The 26,081-nt window shown below is 17.3% G+C and overlaps 1 protein-coding gene across 1 annotated transcript; it reads left to right on the top strand.

Annotated features, from left to right (window-relative positions):
• Positions 1 to 20,208: 20,208 nt before the first annotated feature.
• Positions 20,209 to 23,647, top strand: BO66DRAFT_342017 (PX domain protein). Its single transcript, XM_025644450.1, has 3 exons — positions 20,209 to 20,259; positions 20,337 to 20,927; positions 20,985 to 23,647. The coding sequence occupies exons 2-3, from the start codon at positions 20,386 to 20,388 to the stop codon at positions 23,407 to 23,409; spliced, it is 2,967 nt and encodes a 988-aa protein (XP_025507416.1). The 5' UTR covers positions 20,209 to 20,259; positions 20,337 to 20,385; the 3' UTR covers positions 23,410 to 23,647.
• Positions 23,648 to 26,081: the final 2,434 nt, after the last annotated feature.

Here is a 26,081-nt window from a genome sequence, read left to right as displayed (position 1 = left end):
TTTTAAATCTAGAGTTTTTTTTATATAAATATTCCGTCCTACTTTTACTCGGCTTATTAATATTTTTGTAATATTTTTATTATACTAAAAATTTCTGTTTATATATTTTATAATCTGTTTTTTTTATTTCTATTCTAATTTGTTTTTTTATATAGGAATTTTTTCATTTTCATAGTTTCTTAATAATATCGGATATTTTTATAATCTATTTTTTTTAAATAGTTAAATTTTTTATAAATAGGTTTTTTATATAAAATATATTATTACTAGTATTTATCTCTTAATTTTTAACTTATTATTCTAGATTAGTATTTAGATTTATATATTTTTAAATTCTATTTTAACTATTAAGTATATTTATTTCTTCTATTTTTATAAACTATTTCTAATTTTTTTTATTATAATTATAACTGTATTATTATTAAGCTATATTTTTATTTTTTAATTAGTTTATTAAACTAGTACTATTATACTAATATAATAAACTATAAAAAATACTAATTTTACTATTTATTTTTAAAATCTTTTTAATTATTTATATATTAATTAATAATATAGCCCGCCAGCTATCTTCTTTTTAAAGAAATAAATCTGTTTATTTATATAAAAAATCTTTATTATATTAAAAAGAACTATATAATCTAGTATAAAATATATTATATATTTATTATTTCTATTAATAACCGGTTAAATTATATAATTTTAATTATATAAATATACTATATTTTTTTATATAGTTTTATATTAAATAAATAAATATATTTATAGTTTATTTACAAATTTATTTTTATTTATAAAATACTATATGAAAAAATATAATTCTATTTATATTTTATATATATTTTTTTTTATAATTTATATACTTATTAAAATTTTAATAGTTATTAATTTATGCTTAAAATTTATTATTATAATAGTATAATAGTCTTTATATTTATAAATTATTAAATTAATATATATATTTTTAGTAGAAATATTTGAATTAATATTATAAATAAATTTGTTTATTTATATAAATTATTAAAATATAAAAATAATTATTTATTTTTTTTATATAAATTTAGTTTTATAATATGAAATTCGGTAATAATATTTATATTTAGTATAATATAGATTTTCTATTTTATATACTAGATTAATTAGTTAAAATATTTAAGAATATTAATTTATATATATTAATATAGTAGTCTATAAAAGAATAGTTATATTAAACTAATTTATATTTAATATTAATTACTATTATATTAATTCGATAGATTAATTTTATTTTTAAAAAAATATAAACTATTAATAATATAATTGTTTTATTTTATTTAAAATACTTATTATTATTTTAAATATAAATACTAATTATAGCTATTATATATTTTAAGATATTATTTTATATATATATATTCTTAAAAAATAGCTGCAGCTAATTTATATTAATTTATTATATATTTTTTATATTATTTTATATTATATTCTTTTTTTCATATAATAATCTAAGCTAATACTAGGACCTATAGCTTTATAAAAATATTATTTTATATTCTAATAATAATTTAAATTATTAAAATAACTAATTAATAGTCTAAATATTTCATATATATTATATTTTTATTTATAATAATAAATTTAATATATTATAACCTACCGGATGTTTATAATAATAGTATTTAATAAATATATAAATAATTATTAAATAAAATAAATTAAAATAAATCAAATATAATTAGAATAAGTTATAAACTAATTCATATAATAGATTAATAGATTTAATAATATACATTAATAATATATATTAATAATATTAATTATATAATTAAGAAATTAAATTATAAAATAATTTTATTATTTAATTATATAAATAGTTTATACTATATATAATAGTTTTTTTATAATATTATAATTATTATATAAATTTATAGTCTATTCTTACTTTTGATTATTATAATAATAAATTTTAATTCGCTGGAAATTTAAAATAAATTATTTTATAACTAGTTTATAGATAATCGGCCCGATTTTATTATCTATATTTATAAATTAAAAAAATAAAATTTATTTTATTTAATTGAAAATATAAAGATTTTTAGACTATTATAAGTATAATTTTAAATATTAAAATATTAAAAATATAGTTTATTTTACTATTATTTTATTCTATTTTTAATAAATTATAATTAATTTTTAGATTTAAATATTATAAATAAGATTGTTTCGGCTAAATTATTTAATTTAAAAATAAAATTAGAATTATATAAACTTATTTATATATATATATTTTATAATTTCTATAGTTTATCATATAATTTTTAAATATTTTATTATATAAAAAATCTAAATATTAATAAGATTTTCTATATAAAATATTTTCTAAGAATATAATAAAAGATTATATTATTATAAAAAAATAATTATTTCTTTATTATTATTATTACCGGCCTGGAATAAGTTTTAAAAAAATAATTAACAATAAAAAAATTAAAATTTATAATATATAAATTATATTATATAATCTGTTTTTTTATAATTATATTATTATATTAATATATAAATCTGCTGAAGTATTAAAATAATTAAATATATTATTAAATATATATATAAAAATCTAAATTATATTATATTATATTTTTAAACTAATAATAAAATTAATTAATATTTTAAAAATTATTATATTAGTTTAATACAAACTATTATATATTTTTTTATATTTATATTTATAAGAAATATCTATTAGTTATAGTTTTAATAGTCTATCTTTTAGACTAGTAGATTATATTATTTTTAAAAATATTAATATATAATAGATTATACACTATCTAAAATCTTTTTATAATATATTAATAGTTTTTTTAAATATAATATAAAAATAGTCTAGTTAGATTTTAAATAGATTTATTACTAGTATATAAAGATATTTTAATATTTTATTTAGAATATAAAAAAAGATATAAAATTATAATAACTATAATAATAGGATTTTATAATTGGTTGAATATATTATTATAATTTTAATATAAAAAAATAGTTTTATTTATAGTTTATTTTAATTATTAAAATAAGTTTTACTAATTTTAAAAATCTTTATATTATTAATAATATATTTTATTTTATATTTTAGATTATCTACTGGATTTTAAATCTGCTCGATAATAATAAAAATAGTATTTAATATTCTAAAAAATAATAGTTTTTATATTCAAATTTATTTTATAATTTTTATTTATAATAGTTCTATTATTTAGTTTAATAAATAAACTACTAGTATTATAAAATAAATTTGAAATATCTTTTATAAATAATTTTATTTATTAGATTTTATAAATATAAAAGTCGTCGGCTATTTCTAAATATAAGATTAATTATAATTTTCTTTATAAATAAACTTTTTTAAACTAAAAATTATTTATTTATAGATTTTCGGTTTTTCTTTGACTAGCTAGTAGAAATAAACTAAAAATATTATTAAATATTAAAAATTAGTTAATTAACTGGCCGACTATATTTTTTAGATTAAAATATTAAAATATTAACTAAATAATTTATAATATATGGTTTTAATATTATTATAATAATTACTATATAAAGCCAGCCGGTTTATTATTCTATTTAAAATATTAATAATACTAAAAAAATATTTTTGTATTATATTATATATAAGAAGCTGTACTTATTTAATAAAAAGATTATTTATATAATATTATTTAATATAATAATATTATTTTTATTTTATAGCTGTATAATCTAGTTTAAGTTTTATATTTTTTTAAATTAATAAAAATATTAATATATTTAATTAATTTATAGTTTAATCTTACAGCCGAAGTATAAAATATAAATCTAATTATTTAAAATAAGATTTTAATATAATATTATTATATTTTTAAAATTATTTATTAGATATTAGATAATATCAAATATTATTTTAATAAATTATTTAATAATATTCCGGTTTTTTTCGGTAGTAATTTTATACAAATATTATTTGTAATTAAAAAAAGATATTATTTAGATATTATTAGTATCTACTTATAATATTCTTTTTGTAATAGTTATTTTCTATTTTATAGTTTTATAAAACTATTATTTATAAAAAAACTAAAAAATAAAATATATATTATTTAACTAACTAATATACTATATAATTATAGTTTTTATAGTTAAATCAGTTTATTTTTTAATATATATTAAACTAAGAATATTAAAAAATTTTATAAATATAAATCTTTATAGTTTATTTTTATTAAAATTCGGATACTAGCTTTTTTACTGAATATATAATTCTTATAATTTATAATATTTTTTAAATAAATTTAATAATTATTATTTAAATAAGCTATTAAAGTATATAACTAATATTTATAAAATTAATAAAATTTTAATAAATAATATTAATAATAATATTAAAAAATCTATATATAAGTTTTTATATATAATTAACTTATCTAGTCTATTTTTTTAATTTTATAGTTAAAACCAGATATATTTATTATCTTTTTGAAAATATATATATATTAAATAGTTTATATAATAAAATATATTTATTAATATAAATTGTAAGATTATAATTAATTAATACTAAAATATTAATTAATAATTATATCAGTTTAATATAATTAATTTTATAAATTATTTTTATTTATAAATAGCTTTCGGTTTATTATTATTTTATAATAATAATTAATTATATCTAGAACCAGTTTTTATAAACTATAATTATGAATTTTTATTTTTTATTATATTTTTATAAATAATTATATATAATTTTTTTATATAATAATTATTATTAGACTGGTTATTTTATATCAGCTAAATATAATTATTATTAATAATATTATATATAAAAAGATTTTTTAATAATTTTATAATTAAATATATTACCAGTTATTGAAATATTTAACAAACTTATTAATTATTTTATTTATAAATATATTATAATAAGAATTATTTTAATAATTTATTTATTAAAATATTTATATACTAATTAGCTTAAAAATTAAAAATTTCATTAATTATATAAATAGCTAATCTAGATATATAATCTATTTAAAAATGTAACAGCTCTAAGATCCGGTTTCTAAACTTTAAATTTATTCTTATTTTTTTTATTTTCTTTTATTTTTTTATCTTATTTTAACTAGTAGTAGTATAAAATATAGCTATAAAATAATAAATAATATTAATCTAAGTCTTAATAATAGTTATAATAATATCAATAGTAGTTTTTATAATTTTAAGAATAATTATTATAATATTTTAATTATTAATAAAAGTTTTAAACTATTAAATTTTTTCAAATAAAAAAATAAACTTTAGACGGAGAAATAGTAATATAGTAATTAATAAAAAATTAAGCTAATAGATTTTTAAAAGATTTATAAATTATAAAAATCTTTATTTTATTATTATTATTATTATTTTTATTATTATTATTATTATTAGTTATAATAATAATAGCAGTAGTAGTTACTAAAATTATAATAATAATAATAATAATGAAAATTATAATTTAAATTAATTATTAAATTTATTATTAAACTATAGTTTTATTTATAATAATAATAATAACAGTAATCTGAAAAATTAAAATAGTAATTTATATAACAACTATTTAAATAATTAAATTAAATAGTATATTTTATTTATAATTTATAATTCTATTAATAATAAAAATAAAACTTTTAATTACTCTTACTATTTATTAATATTATATTCAAAATATAGATTTATTTAGATTTTTAATTTAATAAATAATGAAAAATAAGCTAAAAGCTTTATTTATACTAGTAGACTATAAATTTATAAATTATATTATAATTAATAATAAGTTTAGTTATTAGTTTTAACATTATATATCTAATTAGATTATAGTTAGCAGCCGGGATTTAAAGCTGTATAATAAAAAAACTAAAAAAATATTAAAAATATTATAAATTATATTAATCTTTTATTTTAATATAATTATATTAATTTTAATTTACTAGTTTTAGTAGTATATACAGTAGTAATAATAATAGTATTAATATTATTAAAAAAATAATATTATTTCTAAAAAGTATAGATCTAAAAAGCAGCTGCAGCTGTAAGTTATATTTATATATATTTATTTATTTTAATTATTAATTATTTATTATTTTTTTAATATTATAATTTAGATTAATTTAAAATTATAATAGAAATAGATATTATTTTATATAATAGTAGTATCTAATTAATTATTATTTATATAACTAAATAATATTAAACAGCTATATAATATTAATTTAATATATAATAACTAGTTTTTATATAGAATATAATAGAATGACTTAATTTAAGAGTTTTAATAATCTATAAAATAAATATTTATAGAATAAAAACATTTTCTTTAGACAAAAATAGATAGTAGTAGTAATAGAATATAAAAAATATTAGATGATAAATATTTTAATATTTATATAATATTTATAGCTGATATTTATTTATATTAACTAATTAATTAGTATATAGCCGGTTATTTTTATCAATATAATATATATAATATATATATATATATTTCTAATTAAAAATATATATAACAACCCGGGTCTGCGCGGCACTCCGAGCGAAGTAAGAGCCCAAGGCTTATATTATATAATAAAACTTAGATTTAATTTTAATTAAAAATTTAATATTCTAATATATTTTAATATAGATTATGTATTTTTTAAAATTAATAATAAAATTTTTAAATATAAGTATACCTGATTTAAAAAATATATTTATTTTTAAATAATTATAAATTAAATAGATTTTAACTATAATTTTTATTTATATCTTCTAATTTCTAATTTTATTAGAAAAATATATATTTAGTATAATAAATTTAGTAAATATAAAGTTTTTTTAATATTATTTATTAAAATAAATATTAGATATTATTATATTTTAAGTTTAAAGATTTATTTTATAAAAAACTATTTATTTATAATTATTATAATATAACTATTATTTAGATATATAGAAATTAGATTACAAAAATTCTAAATAATTATATTTATTTATATATATTTTTATATATAAAAGTATAATCCGGGAATATTTATATAAATAAGATTATTTAATTAAATAATAAAAATATTTATAACTATATAAAAATACTATAATTTAATTATAAGATTATAAATTATATATTATTTTTAAACAGCAGCGGCTTATAGATATTTTTAAATATAAGTATATAATATATTATTTAATAAAAAAACTATTTTATAAAAATAATATTATTAATTATTCTTTAGATTATATTTATTATAGTATATTTTTATATTCTAGTTCTTTTTTAATTTTTTTTAATTTTTCTATTTATAATATATTTAAATCTGTTTATATTTACTATTAAAGCTAGACTATAAAAGTATATTACTAGTTTAATTTTAAATAATTTAAATAGAATTTTAGCTGCTTTTTAAATTATTAAAAGTTTAATTTTTTTATAAATAATTAGTAGTTTTATTACTTTTTTACTAGTTTTATTTAAACTACCTTTTATTTACAGCTTTAAATCTATTTTTATAATTAAATCTAGAAGAAAATCTTCTATTATTATAAAACTATATTTATATATTAAATAAACTCAATTAATTAAATAAATTTATTTATTTATAAAATGAGATATTAATAAATTGTAAAATAATAGAATAGTATATTATAAAGAAAAAGCTAGATTTTTTTATATTATTTTATTAAATTTATTTTTATAATTTTTATTATACTGCTTTACTAAACTAATAATTTTTAATATATATATAAATAAAAAATTCTAGTTTCTAATATTTTAAACTATATATTATATTTTATTTAAAATTATTTATATTTTATTTATTAAAATTTTAAAATATTTTTTAAGCTGGTTATATTATTTATTTATAGTATTATTATAAAATAATTTATATTAAATAAAAAGATTAAACTTATTATTCTATTATTATTAGATTTTATTATAAAACTAAAAGCTGATTATTTTATTTATTGATTATAAATTATAATTTTAAGATACTATTTTAAAATAATTGGTAAATATATATATAAACTAATAAATAGTCTTATTATTTCTATTTATAGTTATATTATAATTTAATAAATCTAGTTAAAAAAGAGTAATATTATTAGTATATAAATATTAAAAATATCTATTTCTATATTAGAATAATATTTATAATAGCTACTAAAATAAATAAAATATTTATAAATATATATAATTATAAAATAAATCTAATTAATTATTTCATAATATTATTTAAAATATCTATAGTAATATCAGTAGTAATATTTACTAAAATATTTATAATAATATTTATTAAAATATTTATAATAATATTTATTAAAATATTTACTAAAGTATTTGTAATAATATCTACTAAAATATTTAATATATATATAATATCTATAAGTAAAAAGATACCGGTAGTGTATATAAAAATAATTAGAAAAAAGAAGTTTAAAATAGATATATTTTTCATAAAACTAAAAGATTTTATTACAATTATATTTTTTTAATTATAAATTTAATTATAAATCTATATTTTTTTAAGAATATTTATAGTTAGAATATAGTTTATACTTAATTTAGATATTATATAGATTTAAAAAAATATAAGAATTAACTATAATTAGAATATATGTTATATTATTTACTATATAAGTTTATTTATTATTTATAAAATAGAATTTTAGATTATAATAAAAATTAATTAATTTAAATATTTATAATCTTTTTTAAATTATTTATTAATTTTAATTTTAATATAGTATTACTTATTTTTATAGACTATTTTTTTCTTAGCTTATTAGACTACTTTTATATTTAGATTTAAAAAATCTAAGATATTATTAAAATAAAAAAAAATTTTATCCAGATTCTATTTTAAATATTATAATAAATTAAGATTATAATAATACTATGTTTTTTAAAAAAGATATAATAAACTTTTAATATTTTAAGAATCTTAGAGTTATAGAAAGATAAATAGTAAAATAAAAATATATAAGATTTAAAAAAAATAATATTATATTAAAAATAATTATTAATAAAAATATAATTTTAATATTATTTTAATCTTATTTTAGTTTTATTATATCAACCTGCGGCGACAGTAGTGGCGGTAATATAATAAATAGATTAAAATTATTATTATATCATATAAATATATTATTACTAATATTAAAAAGTTTCAAAAATTATATAGCTGATATTATTATAATTAGATTATATTATATAAAAAATCTAAATATATAAATTTATTTTTTTATATAATATATATTTTAATAGATTTTTTATAATTCTATTATAATTTTTAAATATTTAAATTATAAAATATAATAAATTTAGCTAAAAGATTTTTTAAAGCTTATCAAAAGACTCTAATTATAATATTAAGAGTTTATTTATTATATAACTAGTTATTAAAAACTCTAATATTTATAATATATATAGTTAAAATTTTTAAATATAAATATTTAATAAAAGTATTTCTAATTCTATTAAGAATCTAAGTATATTTTAAAAAAAAAGAATTTATATTTTTGTTTCAATATTATTATTAAAGTTTTTTTATAAATTTCTAGTCTATATTTAAAAAGACTTATAATTTATTAGTTAGAAATAAGACTTCTAGTATAATTATAGAATATTAAAAATAATAAAGAAATAAAAAATAAAAAATAAAAAATAAGAAATAAAAAATAAAAAATAAAATAAAAAATACTATTAATATAATATAAACTAAAGTATAAATATTTAATTATAATAATTTTATTAATATTATTCTTCAATATTATTTAGATAATACTAGATATATAGCCGCTGCTATGGTAGGTAAAAGTCTTTATAAGTACAGTTATAAAATAAATAATATTAAATCTATTTTTAAATAATTTTTAAATATTAGTTTCTATATAAAAATAGATTATTATTCTACTATATATATCTAAAAAATATTATTATTAAAAGCCGCCGGCAGAAATCTAATAATATAAATTTAACTAAAAATAAATAAAATTATAAAAAATATTATAAATTTTTATTATTTTAATTTTCTTATTTCTATAATAGCTAATAAAACTATTAAAATCTAGTCTTTAAAAAAACTAGACTAAATTATTAATATTATTTAATATAATATTATAATTATATTCTATAGATTTATCTATTTTATAGAAATAAGTTAATTATACAGCTAGTTAAAAATTTTATAAATCTATTTAATAAATATAATTATATATTAGACTAGTAGCTTTATTTTAAAATAATCTTTTATATATTATATAACTATTTAATAGTAAACTTAAAAATATTAGAATTAAATAATATTAAAAATTATATTAGAAAAATAAGACTAGAAAATAAAAAATTTAATATAATACTAAATTCTAAACTAAGATTAAATATAAAAATAATATTAATATATTTAATATAAAAATAAAATATCTATTTATAAATAAAAGTATTAATTATATAGATTTTTATTATCTGATTATAAGTCTTAAACTCTTATTATACTTAGTATATAAAAAAGTAGACTATTTTATAGACTTTTTTATAAAACTATTAATAGGATTGTTAATAAAACAATTAATAAAATTAATTATGGACTTTTTTATAAAACTATTAATAGGATTGTTAATAAAGCTATTAATAAAATTATTAATAGAATTATTAATAAAACTATTATTATATTTATTTATAAAATTATTAATAAAGTTATTAATAAAACTATTTCTAATAGACTTATTTATAAAACTATTTATAGAACTATTCGCAGAATTATTCTTTATAGATTTTTTTATAAAATTATTAATAAAACTATTAGCAGAATTATTAGTAGAATTATTAATAAACTTATTTATAAAATTATAAATAAAACTATTAGTAGAATTATTAACAGAGCTGTTAATAAATTTATTTATAGAATTATTAATAAAATTATTTTTTTATAAATTATCTTATATTTATATACTTGGCTGTAAAACTATTAGTAGAACTATTAGTAGAATTATTAAGAAAACTATTAATAGAACTATTAATAAATCTATTAATAAAACTATTTATAAAACTATTTATAGAACTATTTATAGAACTATTTCTTATAGACTTACTTACAGAACTATTAGTAGAACTATTATTAAAACTATTAATAAAGCCATTAATAGGACTATTATTAAAACTATTAATAAAACTATTTTTTAGAACTATTTATAGAACTATTTATAAAACTATTTATAAAATAATTTATAAAATAATTTGTAAAATAATTTATAAAATAGTTTATAAAATAATTTATAAAATAATTTATAAAATAGTTTATAAAATAATTTATAAAATAATTTATAAAATAGTTTACTAAATAATTTATAGAATAGTTTATATATAAATAGAATCTTAAAAATTATATAACTTAAAACTAAAAATATAAAGATTTTAATAAAATAAAGCTGCTGAGTCAGCCGGATAAAAATAAAGTAAGTTTTTATATAAAAAATATAAAAATCTAACTTTAAAAAATTATAGAAAATTAGATAAAGATACTAACAGACTATAAATATTATTAATTTATAATAAAAAATCTAATTTATATATAAAAATTAGAAATATTTAAAAATATAAAGATTTAAGATTATAAAATAAATAACTATAATTTTTATATTTTTTAGTAATATTTTTTTTAGGAAAGTAGGACTTAGAAAATTATATAAATAAAAAGAATAATTTTTTCCGTATTAAATAAATCTATTTTTAAGAGATTATATTAAAAACTAATAGAAAAATCAAATTTCTAATTAAATTATAATATTTAATAATATAATAGTAGAGATAATTAAAGCTAAACGGCTAGTTTAATATTATATAATATAATAATAATAAAATATATTAATGAATAATATATTAGTTATACTATTAATTATCTCTATTATTATATACAAAAATATTATAATTTAATTAGAAATTTGATTTCTCTATTAATTCTTAATATAATCTCTTAAAAATAGATTTATTTGATACGGAAAAAATTATTCTTTTTATTTATATAATTTTCTAAGTCCTACTTTCCTAAAAAAAATATTACTAAAAAATCTAAAAATTATAGTTATTTATTTTATAATCTTAAATCTTTATATTTTTAAATATTTCTAATTTTTATATATAAATTAGATTTTTTATTATAAATTAATAATATTTATAGTCTGTTAGTATCTTTATCTAATTTTCTATAATTTTTTAAGTTTAGATTTTTTTTAATATAAATATTCCGTTCTATTTTTATCCGGCTTATTAATATCTTAGTAATATTTTTATTATATTAAAAATTTCTATTTATATATTTTATAGTTTATTTTTTTTATTTTTATTTTAATTAGCTTTTTTATATAATATTTTTTATCACTTTTATAGTTTTTTAACACCGTCGGATATTTTTATAATCTATTTTTTTTAAATAGTTAAATTTCTTATAAATAGATTTTTTATATGAAATATATTACTACTAGTATTTATTTCTTAATTTTTGACTTATTATTCTAGATTAGTATTTAGATTTATATATTTTTAAATTCTATTTTAACTATTAAGTATATTTATTTCTTCTATTTTTATAAACTATTTCTATTTTTTTTTATTATAATTATAACTTTATTATTATTACGCTATATTTTTATTTTTTAACTAGTTTATTAAACTAGTACTATTATACTAATATAATAAACTATAAAAAATACTAGTTCTACTATTTATTTTTAAGAGTTTTTTAATTATTTATATATTTATTAATAATATAGTCCGCCAGCTGTTTTTTTCCAAATAAATAAATCTATTTATTTATATAAAAAATTTTTATAATATTAGAAATAATTATATAATCTAATATAACATATATTATATATCTATTATTTCTATTAATAACTAGTTAAATTATATAATTTTAGCTGTATAAATATATTATATTTTGTATATAGTTTTATATTAGATAAATAAATATATTCACAGTTTATCTATAGATTTAGTTTTATTTATAAAATACTATGTTAAAAGTAATATAATTCTATTTATGATTTATATATTTCTATTTTTTTTTATAATTTATATTCTTACTAGAATTTTAACAGCCGTTAATTTATATTTAAAACTTATTATTATAATAATATAGTAGTTTTTATATCTATAAATTATTAAATTAATATATATATTTCTAATAGAAATATTCTAGTTAGTATTATAAATAAATTAATCTATTTACATAGACTACGAAAATATAAAAATAGTTATCTATTTTTTTATATAAATTTAGTTTTATAATGCGAAATTTAGTAATAATATCTATGTTTAATATAATATAAATTTTTTATTTTATATATTAAATTAATCAGTTAAAATATTTAAAAATATTAATTTATATATTCTAATATACCAGTCCGCGCAGAAACAGCTATATAAAACTAATCTATATTTAATACTAATTAATATTATATTAGCTTTTTAGATTAATCTTATTATAAAAAAAATATAAATTATTAATAATATAATTTTTTTATTTTATTTAGAATTACTGCTATTATTCTAAATATAAATACTAATTATAGCTGTTATATATTTTAAAATATTATTTTATATTTATATACTACTACGAAATAACTACAGCTAATTTATATTAATTTATTATATACTTTTTATTTTATTTTATATTATATCTTTTTTATATAATAATCCGGGATGGTACTAAGGCCTATAGTTTTATAAAAATACTACTTTATATTTTAATAATAATCTAAATTATAAAAATAGCTAATTAACAGTCTAAGTATTTTATATATATTATATTTTTATTTATAATTATAAGTTTAATATACTATAACAAAACGGATATTTATAGTAGCAGTATTTAATAAATATATAAATAATTATTAAATAAAATAAATTAAAATAAATAAAATATAACTAAAATAAATTATAAATCGATTTATATAATAGACTGATAGATTTAATAGTATATATTAATAATATTAACTATATAATTAAAAAATTAAAATATAGAATAATTTTATTATCTGATTATATAGACAGTTCACACTATATATAATAATTTTTTTATAATATTCTAATTATTATATAAATTTATAGTCTATTTTTACTTTTTATTACTATAATAGTAAATTCTAACTAGCTGAAAATTTAAAATAAACTATTTTATAATTAGTTTATAGATAACCAGCCCAATCTAATTATTTATATTTATAAATTAAAAAAGCAGAAACTGCTTTATTTAATTAAAAATATAAAGATTTTCAGGCTGTTATAAATATAATCTATTTTATTATTATTTTATTCTATTTTTATTAAACTATAATTAATTTTTAAATCTAAATATTATAAATAAGATTATTTCGGCTAAGCTGTTTAATCTAGAAATAAAGCCGAAGCTATAGAATCTTATTTATATATATATAATTTATAATTTTTATAATTTATTATATAATTTTTAGATATCTTACTATATAAAAAATCCGGATATTAGTAATATTTTTAATATAAAATACTTTTTCATAGTACAGTAGAAGACTATATTATTATAAAAAAATAGTTATTCTTTGTATTATTATTATTACCGGCCCGAAACAAGTTTTAAAAAAATAATAAATAATAAAAAGATTAAAATTAATAGTATATAAATTATATTATATAATCTATTTTTTACAGCTATATTATTATATTAATATATAAATCTACTAAAGTATTAAAATAATGAAATATATTACTAAATATATATATAAAAATCTAAATTATATTATACTATATTTTTAAATTAGTAATAAAATTAATTAATATTTTAAAAATTATTATATTAGTTTAACAAAGACTATTATATATTTTTTTTATTTTTATATTTATAAAAAATATTTATTAATTATAATTTTAATAGTTTATCTTCCGGACTAGCAGACTATATTATTTTTTAAAAATACTAATATATAGTAGATTATAAACCGTCTAAAGTCTTTTTATAATATATTAATAGTTTTTTTTAAAAATAATATAAAAATAGTCTAATTAGATCTTTAATAGATTTATTATTAATATATAAAAATATTTTAATATTTTATTTAATATATAAAAATATTTTAATATTTTATTTAAAATATAAAAAAAATATAAAATTATAGCTGCTGCAGTAGCAGGGCTTTATAATTAATTAAATATATTATTATAATTTTAACATAAAAAAATAGTTTTATTTATAGTTTTTTTTAATTATTAAAATAAATTCTATTAATTTTAAAAATTTTTATATTATTAATAATATATTTTATTTTATATTTTAAACTATCTACCGGGTTTTAAACCTGCTCGATAGTAACAAAAAATAGTATTTAATATTTTAAAAAATAATAATTTTTATATTTAAATCTATTTTATAATTTTTATTTATAATAATTTTATTATTTAATCTAATAAATCAACCGCTGGCGCTATAAAATAAGTTTAAAATATTTTTTATAAATAATCTTATTTATTAGATCTTATAAATATAAAAGTCTTCGGCTGTTTCTAACTATAAAATTAATTATAATCTTTTTTTTATAAATAAATTGTTTAAAACTAAAAATTATTTATTTATAGATTTCCAGCTTTTTCTTCCAACTAGCTAATAAAAACAGATTAAAAATATTATTAAATATTAAAAACCAGCTAGATAACCGGCCGATTATATTTTTTAGACTAAGAAATTAAAATGTTAACTAAATAATTTATTATATATAGTTTTTAATATTATTATAACAGCTGTTATATAGAGCCAGCTAATCTATTATTTTATTTAAAATATTAATAAGATTAAAAAAATATTTTTATACTATATTATATATAATAAATTATATTTATTAAATAAAAAGATTATTTATATAATATTATTTAGTATAGTAGTATTACTTTTATTTTGTAGCTATATAATCTATTCTAAGTTTTATATTTTTTTTAAATTAATAGAAATATTTATATATTTAATTAATTTATAGTCTAATCTTACGGCCGAACTATAAAATATAGATTTAATTATTTAGAATAAAGTTTTTATATAATATTATTATATTTTTAAAAATATTTATTAAATATCAAATAATATTAGATATTATTTTAATAAATTATTTAGTAGTATTCTATTTTTTTTAGTAATAATTTTATATAAATATTATTTATAGTTAAAAAAAATTATTTAGATATTACTACTATTTATTTATAATATTTTTTTATAATAATTATTTTATATTCTACAGCTCTATAAAAACTGCTGTTTATAAAAAAAATAGAAAATAAAATATATACTATTTAACTAGCTAATATATTATATAACTATAATTTTTATAGCTGAATTAGTCTATTTTTTAGTATATACTAGACTAAAAATATTAAGAATTTTTATAAATATATATTTTTTATAATTTATCTTTATTAAAATCTGAATACCAGCTTTTTTACCGAGTATATAATTCTTACAGTTTATAATATTTTTTTAAATAAGTTTAATAATTATTATTTAAATAAATTATTAGATTATATAACTAATATTTATATAGTTAATAAAATCTTAATAAATAATATTAATAATAATATTAAAAAGTTTATATATAAATTTTTATATATAATTAATTTGTTTAATCTGTTTTTCTTAATTTTATAGCTAAAATCGGATATATCTATTATTTATTTAAAAAATATATATATATTAAACAGTTTATATAATAAAATATATATATTAATATAAATTTTAAAATTATAGTTAATTAAAACTAAGATACTAATTAATAATTTTACCGGCTTAATATAATTAATTTTATAGATTATTTTATACTTAAATAAGAATAAACTTTTTTTTATTTTTATCTATAAACAGTTTCTAATTTATTTTTATTTTATAGTAATAGTTAATTATACTTAGAACTAGTTTTTATAAACTATAGCTGTAGATTTTTATTTTTTATTATTTTTTATAAATAATTATATATAATATTTTTTATATAATAAATATTATTAGACTAACTATTTTATATTAGTTGGATATAACTATTATTAATAATATTAGATATAAAAAGATTTTTTAATAGTTTTATAATTAAATATATTATCAGCTGTTAAAATACTTAATAAATCCGTCGGCTAATCTATTTATAAATATATTATATTAGAAATTATTTTAACAGTTTGGTTATTAGAATATTTATATATTAATCAGCTAAAAAACAGAAAATTTAATTAATTATATAAATAGCTAGTTTAAATATATAATCTATTTAAAAATATAATAATTTAAAAATCCGATTTTTAGACTATAAATTTATTCTTATTCTTATTCTTATTTTTATTTTTATCCTTTTTTTTTCTTTTTTTCTTTCTTTTTTTTTTCTTTTTCTTCTAGCCGGCAGCAGTATAAAACACAATTATAAAATAGTCGATAATATTAATCTAAATCTTAATAATAATTATAGCAGTATCGGCGGTAGTTTTTATAGTTTAAAAAATAATTATTATAATATTTTAATTATTAATAAAAATCTTAAATTATTAGATTATTTTTTAAGTAGAAAAGTGAACTATAGATAAAAAGATAATAATACAGCAGCTAATAAAAAACTAGATTAGTAAATTTTTAAAAAATTTATAAATTATAAAATTTTTTTTTATTATTATTATTATTAATAATAATAGTAATAATAACAGCAGCAGCTGCTGTAGTTATAATAGTGGTAATATTATTAATAATAATAATAATAATAAAAATTATAATTCAAATTTATTATTAAATTTATTATTAAATTATAGTTCTATTTATAGTAACAGCAGTAGCAGTAATCTAAAAAATAAAATGATAATTTATATATAAATTATCTAAGTAACTAAATAATATAATATATTTTATTTATAGTCTATAATTTTATTAATAATAAAAATAGAACTTTTAGTTATTTTTAATATTTATTAGTATTATATTAAAAACCTAGATCTATTTAAATTTTTAGTTTAATAAATAATTAAAAATAAGCTAAAAATTTTATTTATATTAATAGACTATAAACTTATAGATTATATTATAATTAGCGGCAAGCTCGGCTATTAATTTTAAAATTATATATTTAGCCGGATTATAGTTAGCAGCCGGAGTCTAAAACTATATAATAAAAAAACTAAACAAATTATTAAAAATTATTATAAATTATATTACTTATTTATTTTAATATAATTATATTAATTTTAATTCATTAGTCTCGGCGGTATGTACGGCGGCGATAATAATAGTATTAATATTATTAAAAAAAATAATATTATTTATAAAAAATATAGATTTAAAAGAACAGCTATAACCGCGAGTTATATTTATATATATTTATATATTTAAATTATTAATTATTTATTATTTTTTTAGTACTGTAGTCTAAATTAGCTTAAAACTATAATAAAAATATATATTATTTTATATAATAGTAGTATCTAACTAGTTACTATTTATATAACTAAACAGTACTAAACAGCTATATAATATTATTTTAATATATAATAACTAGTTTTTATATATAATATAATAAAATAACTTAATTTAAAAGTCTTAACAGTCCGGAGAATAAATATTTATAGAATAAATAATTTTTTTTTTAAAAAAAAATAAAAAGTAGTAGTAGTAGAATATAAAAAATATTAAATAATAAATATTTTAGTATTTTTATAATATCCGCAGCCGGTATCTATTTATATTAATTAATTAATTAGTACGCGGCCGGTTGCTTTTACTATAATAATATATATAATATATATATTTCCGATTAGAAATATATGTAACAGCCCGGGCCTGCGCGGTACCCCGAGCGAAGCAAGGGCCCAAGGCTTGTAATAATATACTAATTATATATAATTTTAGAATTAATATTATTTTTATTTATAAAAAAATTTATAAAAAAAATCTATACATTAGTATTAGATTTCTAAATATTTAAAATATTAATAAAATATATCAGCTTATTTTTCAGCTATTAATAAAATATATAAAATAGTATAGTCTACTTAAATATAAAGCTACACCGGTATTTATAGTTTTATTTATTTTAATAGAAAATTATAATTAAAATATATAAGAAATTAAATAAATAAATCTACAAGCTGTAGTTAAAATATATAAGAAATTAAATAAGCAAATCTAAAAACTATAGCCAAAATATATCAAAAATTAAATAAGTAAGTCTAAGAATTATAATTAAAATATATAAAAAAATTAAATAAATAAGTCTAAAAACTATGGTTAAAATATATAAAAAATTAAATAAGTAAGTTTAAGAATTACAGTTAAAATATATAAAAAATTAAATAAATAAATCTAAAAACTATAATTAAAATATATAAGAAATTAAGTAAGCAAGCCTAAAAACTATAGTAAAAATATATAAGAAATTAAGTAAATAAGTTTAAGAACTGCAGTTAAAGCATGCGAGGAATTAAGTAAGCAAGCCTAAGGGCTAATATTAATATATAGAACAAGATTCTTAATAAAAATAGTAAAAGAAAATAGATTTAATAAAAAATATAATTACAAGAACTTATAATCTATAAAAAATATAAATATATATTAAAAAAATAACTGTAGCTACGTGGCTTTTTCTCTAAGAAATAGTAGGATCTAAGGTTATATAACCCCAGATCTGTTACAAAAAAGAATGTCCAAGAACAGAGATATAGTCTGTCTACTAAGTTTATAACATTCTTACTTAATATGAATTATATCTTCTATAGATAGTTATTAATAATATTGAAAAAACTATTTCTATTATTATGGCCGTCGCCGATTTATTTACTAATAGCGACTATTATTCCTGTCCTGGGGTATCGCCTGCGTCTTTAGTGTGTACGGTCTACTGTATTATCGATAGTGTATAGCTATTCCAGTCCTTATAGACTTTCTCTTTAATACAACTATTTTTATACAATCAATCTATTACCTTGTTGATATTAATTAGTAGCATGTTCTGCATGTTTATTCTTACTGTTTAATATCTTGGTATATCTGCGAAATTTTATCTCTTACTCTTGATATTGTATTTATATATTTTTCTGTTTTATATCTTACTGTCAGGCCGCGCAACCGAACTGCGGCCTCGGGCCGCAGCCCGGGCCGCTGCGGCTTGCAATTCCTTGGAGGGTATGGAGTACTCTACATATGGATATCCAGGTACTGACTGACACATGGAACGAGAGATATCCGACATTATCTTTCCTACTACGGAGTAGTAAGTCACTTGTAAATATATATCCTCTTTATCCAGTATAGCACTGACCTCCACATTCTGTTATGTGTCCCGCATAGAATCTACCTCCCAGTTAAATTCTGACCTATCCTGCTATTCGTAACAGCAATGGTTGATGACAACACCAACATCATTCATCGCCCACCTATAGACACAGACATCCACCACAAGCATACCCTGCTTCATCATGATGGAACATCCGCAGCTCACAACAACGCTCTCCCAAACCAGAGAAGCACTGTCGATGTGGCTCTTCAATTCCTTGCATCGACCAGTAATGAAGTACTTCTAGGTGTTTTTGCATGTGCCACTATCACCACTGCTTTTATTCTAGGAAAGTTTGGCTTCCTCCTGATCGGAGCTCTTGCTGGCTTTACCTTGCATTCCTCCTGGGAGAATACAGCCCATGAAATCACTGGTGGAATTTTGAGAAAGAACCGATCAAAGAAGATCGAACCATTACAAGCATTTCCAAGTCGGTTACTTGATTGGGAATATCGGAAACCTGACCGCAATAGTCAACGGGCGGATGAGAGCGAGGGGCAAAATGAGAGCATGCATACAATTAAACCTGATTTCTCCTCGTTTGGACCGAAGACAGCTGCATCCTTAAGGTCAATCAGAGATGAGATTCTCAACAAATATGTGAAGTAAGTCCTTATTTGTTCAGTTGTATACCGAGCTCACAGTATAAATCTGTCATGTAGCCAGTGGTCCAAGCTAATATTACCACCTGAATCGACATTTACAACATCGTGTCGAGAAGTGCTGGTCGGCTTTGTTACAAGATTGGGGCTGCATATTTCCCGCAAGCGACCTGCCGACACTTTCCTGGAGCTTCTCATTAACTTTAGCTCCCTCATGATCGTGTTCTTGAATGAGTTGTCTGCTGCCTTCGATGCTGCTGAGTTTGCGGAATCACCCGAGCGATTCATCTCACGCTATCTAGATCTGCATCCAGCCAGCAACCTAGCGAATATCCTACAAAAAGAACAGCAGCGACAAAAAATGAAAATGGTAGCAGAAGACATTTTGTCGGGATACCTCGATTCGAACGTCCATGATTGCGCCCTGATTAGACAGTTTCTTCGCGATGTACTTGCCAGTACTATGTCCGACTCGGTCGTCTCAGCTCTCTCACAGCCAGAGACCATTAATGCCTGGATCGTACAACTTCTTGGAGAAGGTGAATCGCAAATAATGCATGCGATAGATCTCGGTGTTGACAAAGCCAAAAACCAAGACGTGACAGTCAATGATACCAGTCAGATGACGATGTCTGACTGCAATTTCAAGTCATGCGAAGATAACGCTTCTCCCCTACGAGATTCTGACTCTCCTACTAGCCAAATGACAACAGCTGAAAATACAGAGGCGGCATCCTTCGAGCAACGCGGTGCGGCTGTGTCCCCGCAGAGGGAGGAATTTCTAAATCTCGCACAAAGCCGAGGTCGTGCCGGAGCTCCTCCTGTAACGAGCAACGAAGGCACGAATTGCCCCCCTCTCGGTGTAGATTTTCACAGCCACTCATCACTCGCACATGCAGGAAAGCACATGACAGTAGAAGCAATGGAAAGTGGAAATTGCGAAACGTCAGCTCTCCCTCAATCATCGGCGCCACCTACTGGCGACATAGTCTTGGATGAGGCGGCATCATCCCCATATCTGACGTTTCATCATGCCTCTTTGAGTATCGATCTCAATCTGGACTCGGAAGGTGGTGAACACTTTCGGTTTAAGCCAACATGCGAGTTTTTGCTTCAAATAGAACCGCAATTGACAAGGTCTACCGGCTGGATGGTTTTCAGGAATTATGCTGACTTCGAAACCCTTCACAATACCTTGAGTACGATCTCGAAGTTGAACGAAATTCATGATTTCATGGATCTTTTCCCAGCTCTACCTCCGTGGAAAGGCCAGACCAGACTAGGTCTAGCCAAAAGACTAGAGCAGTATCTTCGTTGTGCCCTCGAGAATGGACCACTCGCCGAAAGTGAAAAGATGAAGTGTTTCCTTAACAGGGATGGTAGCATGGGTACTGGTTCAATCGCTGCGTCAAGGAAGATTGGACTTTCCTTTCCGGTCCAGAATACACTCGGGGCAATGGGGAAGGGCGTTCTCGGTGTATTTGCCAACGCGCCTAAGGGCGTGCCGGGACGTGTTTTTGAAGGTATGACTGGCGTATTCGGGAGTGGGGGCGGCAAAGAGCTTGCCCTCGGCGCTGAAAGTAGCAGATCTGATCATGATTCCTCAGTTGCTGACCAGCAATTTGAGCACGGGTGTGGTTCTTCGACCCAGCACCCTATTGTCACTCAATCCAGTGAAGTTTCCTGTGATTGGGCTCATTCTATGCTATTCGATAATAGAAGCCATTTGATGCCATCACAATCCTCTGCAGATGGAAAGCCTTCAGACATTTCCCGCTCGTTGGGAACCATACCGCCTGGCGGGTCTCAAGCAGCCGCAGTTGACGGCAATGATTTGAACCGTCCGGCTTCCATTATCTTGGATTCAGAAGTCGATTCTTCAAGCGTTGGGGAGTGCTCCTTGAGCCCAGAGATGCTGGGTGCATCTGGCGATAAAATGGACTGTCGCACAATTCAAGTAGAGGAACAAGAAAGAAGAATCCAAGGCAATTCTATCACACAAGAGGAAGCCCGGACGGCCCTGGAACTCATCTTTGCCGTGATTAATGAACTGTATACATTGTCCTCAGTCTGGGATATTCGCCGAAGGCTGCTCAATGCCGCCAAGTCTTACGTGTTGCGCCCAGGAAACCCGAACTTGGAGATGATTCGCGAGGTGTTCCAGGAGTCTGTTATCAAGTCGCATTTTTCTGATGACGCAATCGGATCGTATCTCATGAAAATTCGTGAAAATGCTCTTCCCACGGAAGCAGAGATTACAAGCTTGCGTGGGCCTATGAGTGGACCAGAGAAAGAGCGCTTGAAAGAGACTGCGCGAAGGCTGTTTGTTGAAAAAGGGCTACCGCAGGCGCTCACCGGTCTCATGGGAACAGCTGCTAGCAAAGAAGCTTTGGGTAAGCTCTTTGATTGTCTCCAGGTCAGAATTATCGCACAAGGATTTATGTTTTCCCTTCTGCTACAGGTGTTGAGGGCGATTGTCTTCTAGCTGTATATGTACCACACAACACATCAGCAGAAGTGCATAAGAATCATCGTCCGATAGATGTATTGATCGTGTTTTGCTGACTTGAATTCTTACTTCTTACCCTATTGCCTGGACATGGGTTTGGAACCTTATAATTGAATGTGTCGGCGTTTAACTCATACTCGATTCATGCAGTTGTCAGCATAGACCTTGTCTTTACTCACGAATGCCGAGATAAAGTCTATGGAAGTAAGCTAAGTCTTGTGATTTCTACACCCACTTCTTAGGCCTCTACATAGGTAGAGAGGCAATTTATCAGCGTCTAAGATACCATAATTTATTCTTATAGGAGAACAACTTCTTACAGAACTTTAGTATCCTTATCTAAAAGATACGAGGTTACCATCTCTCTACTATGCTCTTCCTCGCCACAAATTTCACAGCCTGTAATATTGTGGAAGGAAACGCTTCAAGGACTGGAGGGCTAAGGCCATACAAATTTTATTAATTATTATAGAAGAGGAACTGGCTATTATTATGTAATATTTTTTAAATATTATATAACCCAATAATACCAGACTACATATACCGATATACGTTTTTAAACAGTTTTGTAATACTATTATTCTTTTTTAAGTAAATAATTTATGAAATCTCTTAGTATTAGAAACTAAATAAATACACAAAAAATCTTTAAATTAATATTTGTACAACCAGCTGACATTTTTATAAACTATTTTATTTTTAAATTTCCTATATAAATATTCTTAGTTTTTTAATTAATGTTCTAAACTTGAGCTTTTTATAAACTTAGTAAACAGATTCTATCTTTATAATTTAAAAAATAATAATTAATCTAATTACAGATATAAAAATAGTAAAAAATATATAATAATAAATCTATAAAAAGCAAATAAAAAACTTATATTAGATTTTTATCTAGTTTTACTATAAGATAATATTACTCAGCTGGTAGCTGAGTATATACATATTATAATAATAAATATTTATAAATATTTTTATTAATAGTTTATAAATACATATATTATAACTATTTTATTATTATACTATATTAGGGTCAGAAAGTCTTTTATATTATAATTATAAAATTAATTAATTTAGTTTTATATATCTAAAAATAAATAAATCTTAATCTTAGAAGATTTCAAATATTTTATAAATATAGTATATATCGGCCACGTCGATATTCTACTGTTTATCCGATGCTGCCTTAGTCACCACCTAAATAGAAGAACTTTAGTTTTATTACTTTTTTAGACTTTCTTCTTCTCTTTCTTAAATTATTTAAGTATACTTATTTATAAAATTAATTATTTTTTATATATAATAGTATATCCGGTCGTCTAGTATAATACTTATATCTAAGATTTATATTAGTTTATTTATTATATTCTAAATTCTTTATATTATATTTTTCTATTTTATTAAATATTAGATTTTTTATATTAATTTTTTAGTACTATATATCTACTAATTATGAAATCTCTATATTCTGTTTATTATATTTATCTTTTTTAATTTTATTATATAAATTATTTAACTCTCTAATTCTTATTTTAATTCGCTAAATTAATTATCTAATTTATATATATCTTAGTTTTATTAAATTAATCTCTTTTATGTTTTCTACTTTCTACTATATTATTTTTTTTTATTTTAAACTATTTGTTTTTTTCTTCTTTATATTTTAAACTATTTAATTATTTTTTTATTTATATATTTTAATTTATTTATTTATTATATTTATATCTTATTATCTTAACTTCTTTATAATAATTATAATATTTATATATTAGAATTAGAATACTAAATAATTTAATTCTATATATATTTAGAAAGCTTTTTATATTTATATTTTAATACTAATATACTTTTACAAGCCTACTATCTTACTTTGATTTTATTTATTTTTTAATCTTAACAAAATTATTTATATTCTTCTGCTTAAAATATTAATAAAAATATTATATACAAAAATATTATTTAATTTTTTATTTAGACTAAGTTCTTAATTTTTACTTCTACTTATATTAACTAGTGAATTAGACTAAATTAATATATTATTAATAATTATATTAAACCTATTTAATTCTTCGGCCGTATATATTTATATACTTTAATCTTAATATCTCAGTCAACTTTTTAAATTTTTATCTTAAAATTTATATTTATTTTTATATCTAAATCTATTTTTATATTTTTCATATTGACTATATTAATTATTATATACTATCTTTAATTATCAAAGATATTTCTATATTAAATATACTATCTAAAAATATTAATAATAAAAATACCGAGTTTAAAGATATTATATTTATTAAATAACTAAAAATTATTATATCTAAATTTTTAAAAATTAATATTAATCTATTTATTTTTATAATATCTTATATTTCTTAATATATGTTAAAGTTGTTTTTTTCTGGTTTTATATTATTAGTATATTTACTTCTTTTTATTTTTTATTTTTTATTTTTATATTTAAAACTGTTTTCTTCTTTTAGTAAACTATTTTATATAGTATTATCTTCTGGTATTTTTTAATATTTAATAAATTCCTACTATTAATATATAGTTAAAAACTATGATTTATCTTATTAAAATATTTTTATTTCAATATCTTTAATGTTTTATTCTTTTATCTAAATATCTTATATTAAAATATTTAT

This window comes from Aspergillus aculeatinus, assembly GCF_003184765.1.
Source record: "Aspergillus aculeatinus CBS 121060 unplaced genomic scaffold BO66scaffold_6, whole genome shotgun sequence".
Taxonomy (NCBI): Eukaryota; Fungi; Ascomycota; class Eurotiomycetes; order Eurotiales; family Aspergillaceae; genus Aspergillus; species Aspergillus aculeatinus.
This window is presented reverse-complemented; position numbering and strand designations above follow the sequence as displayed.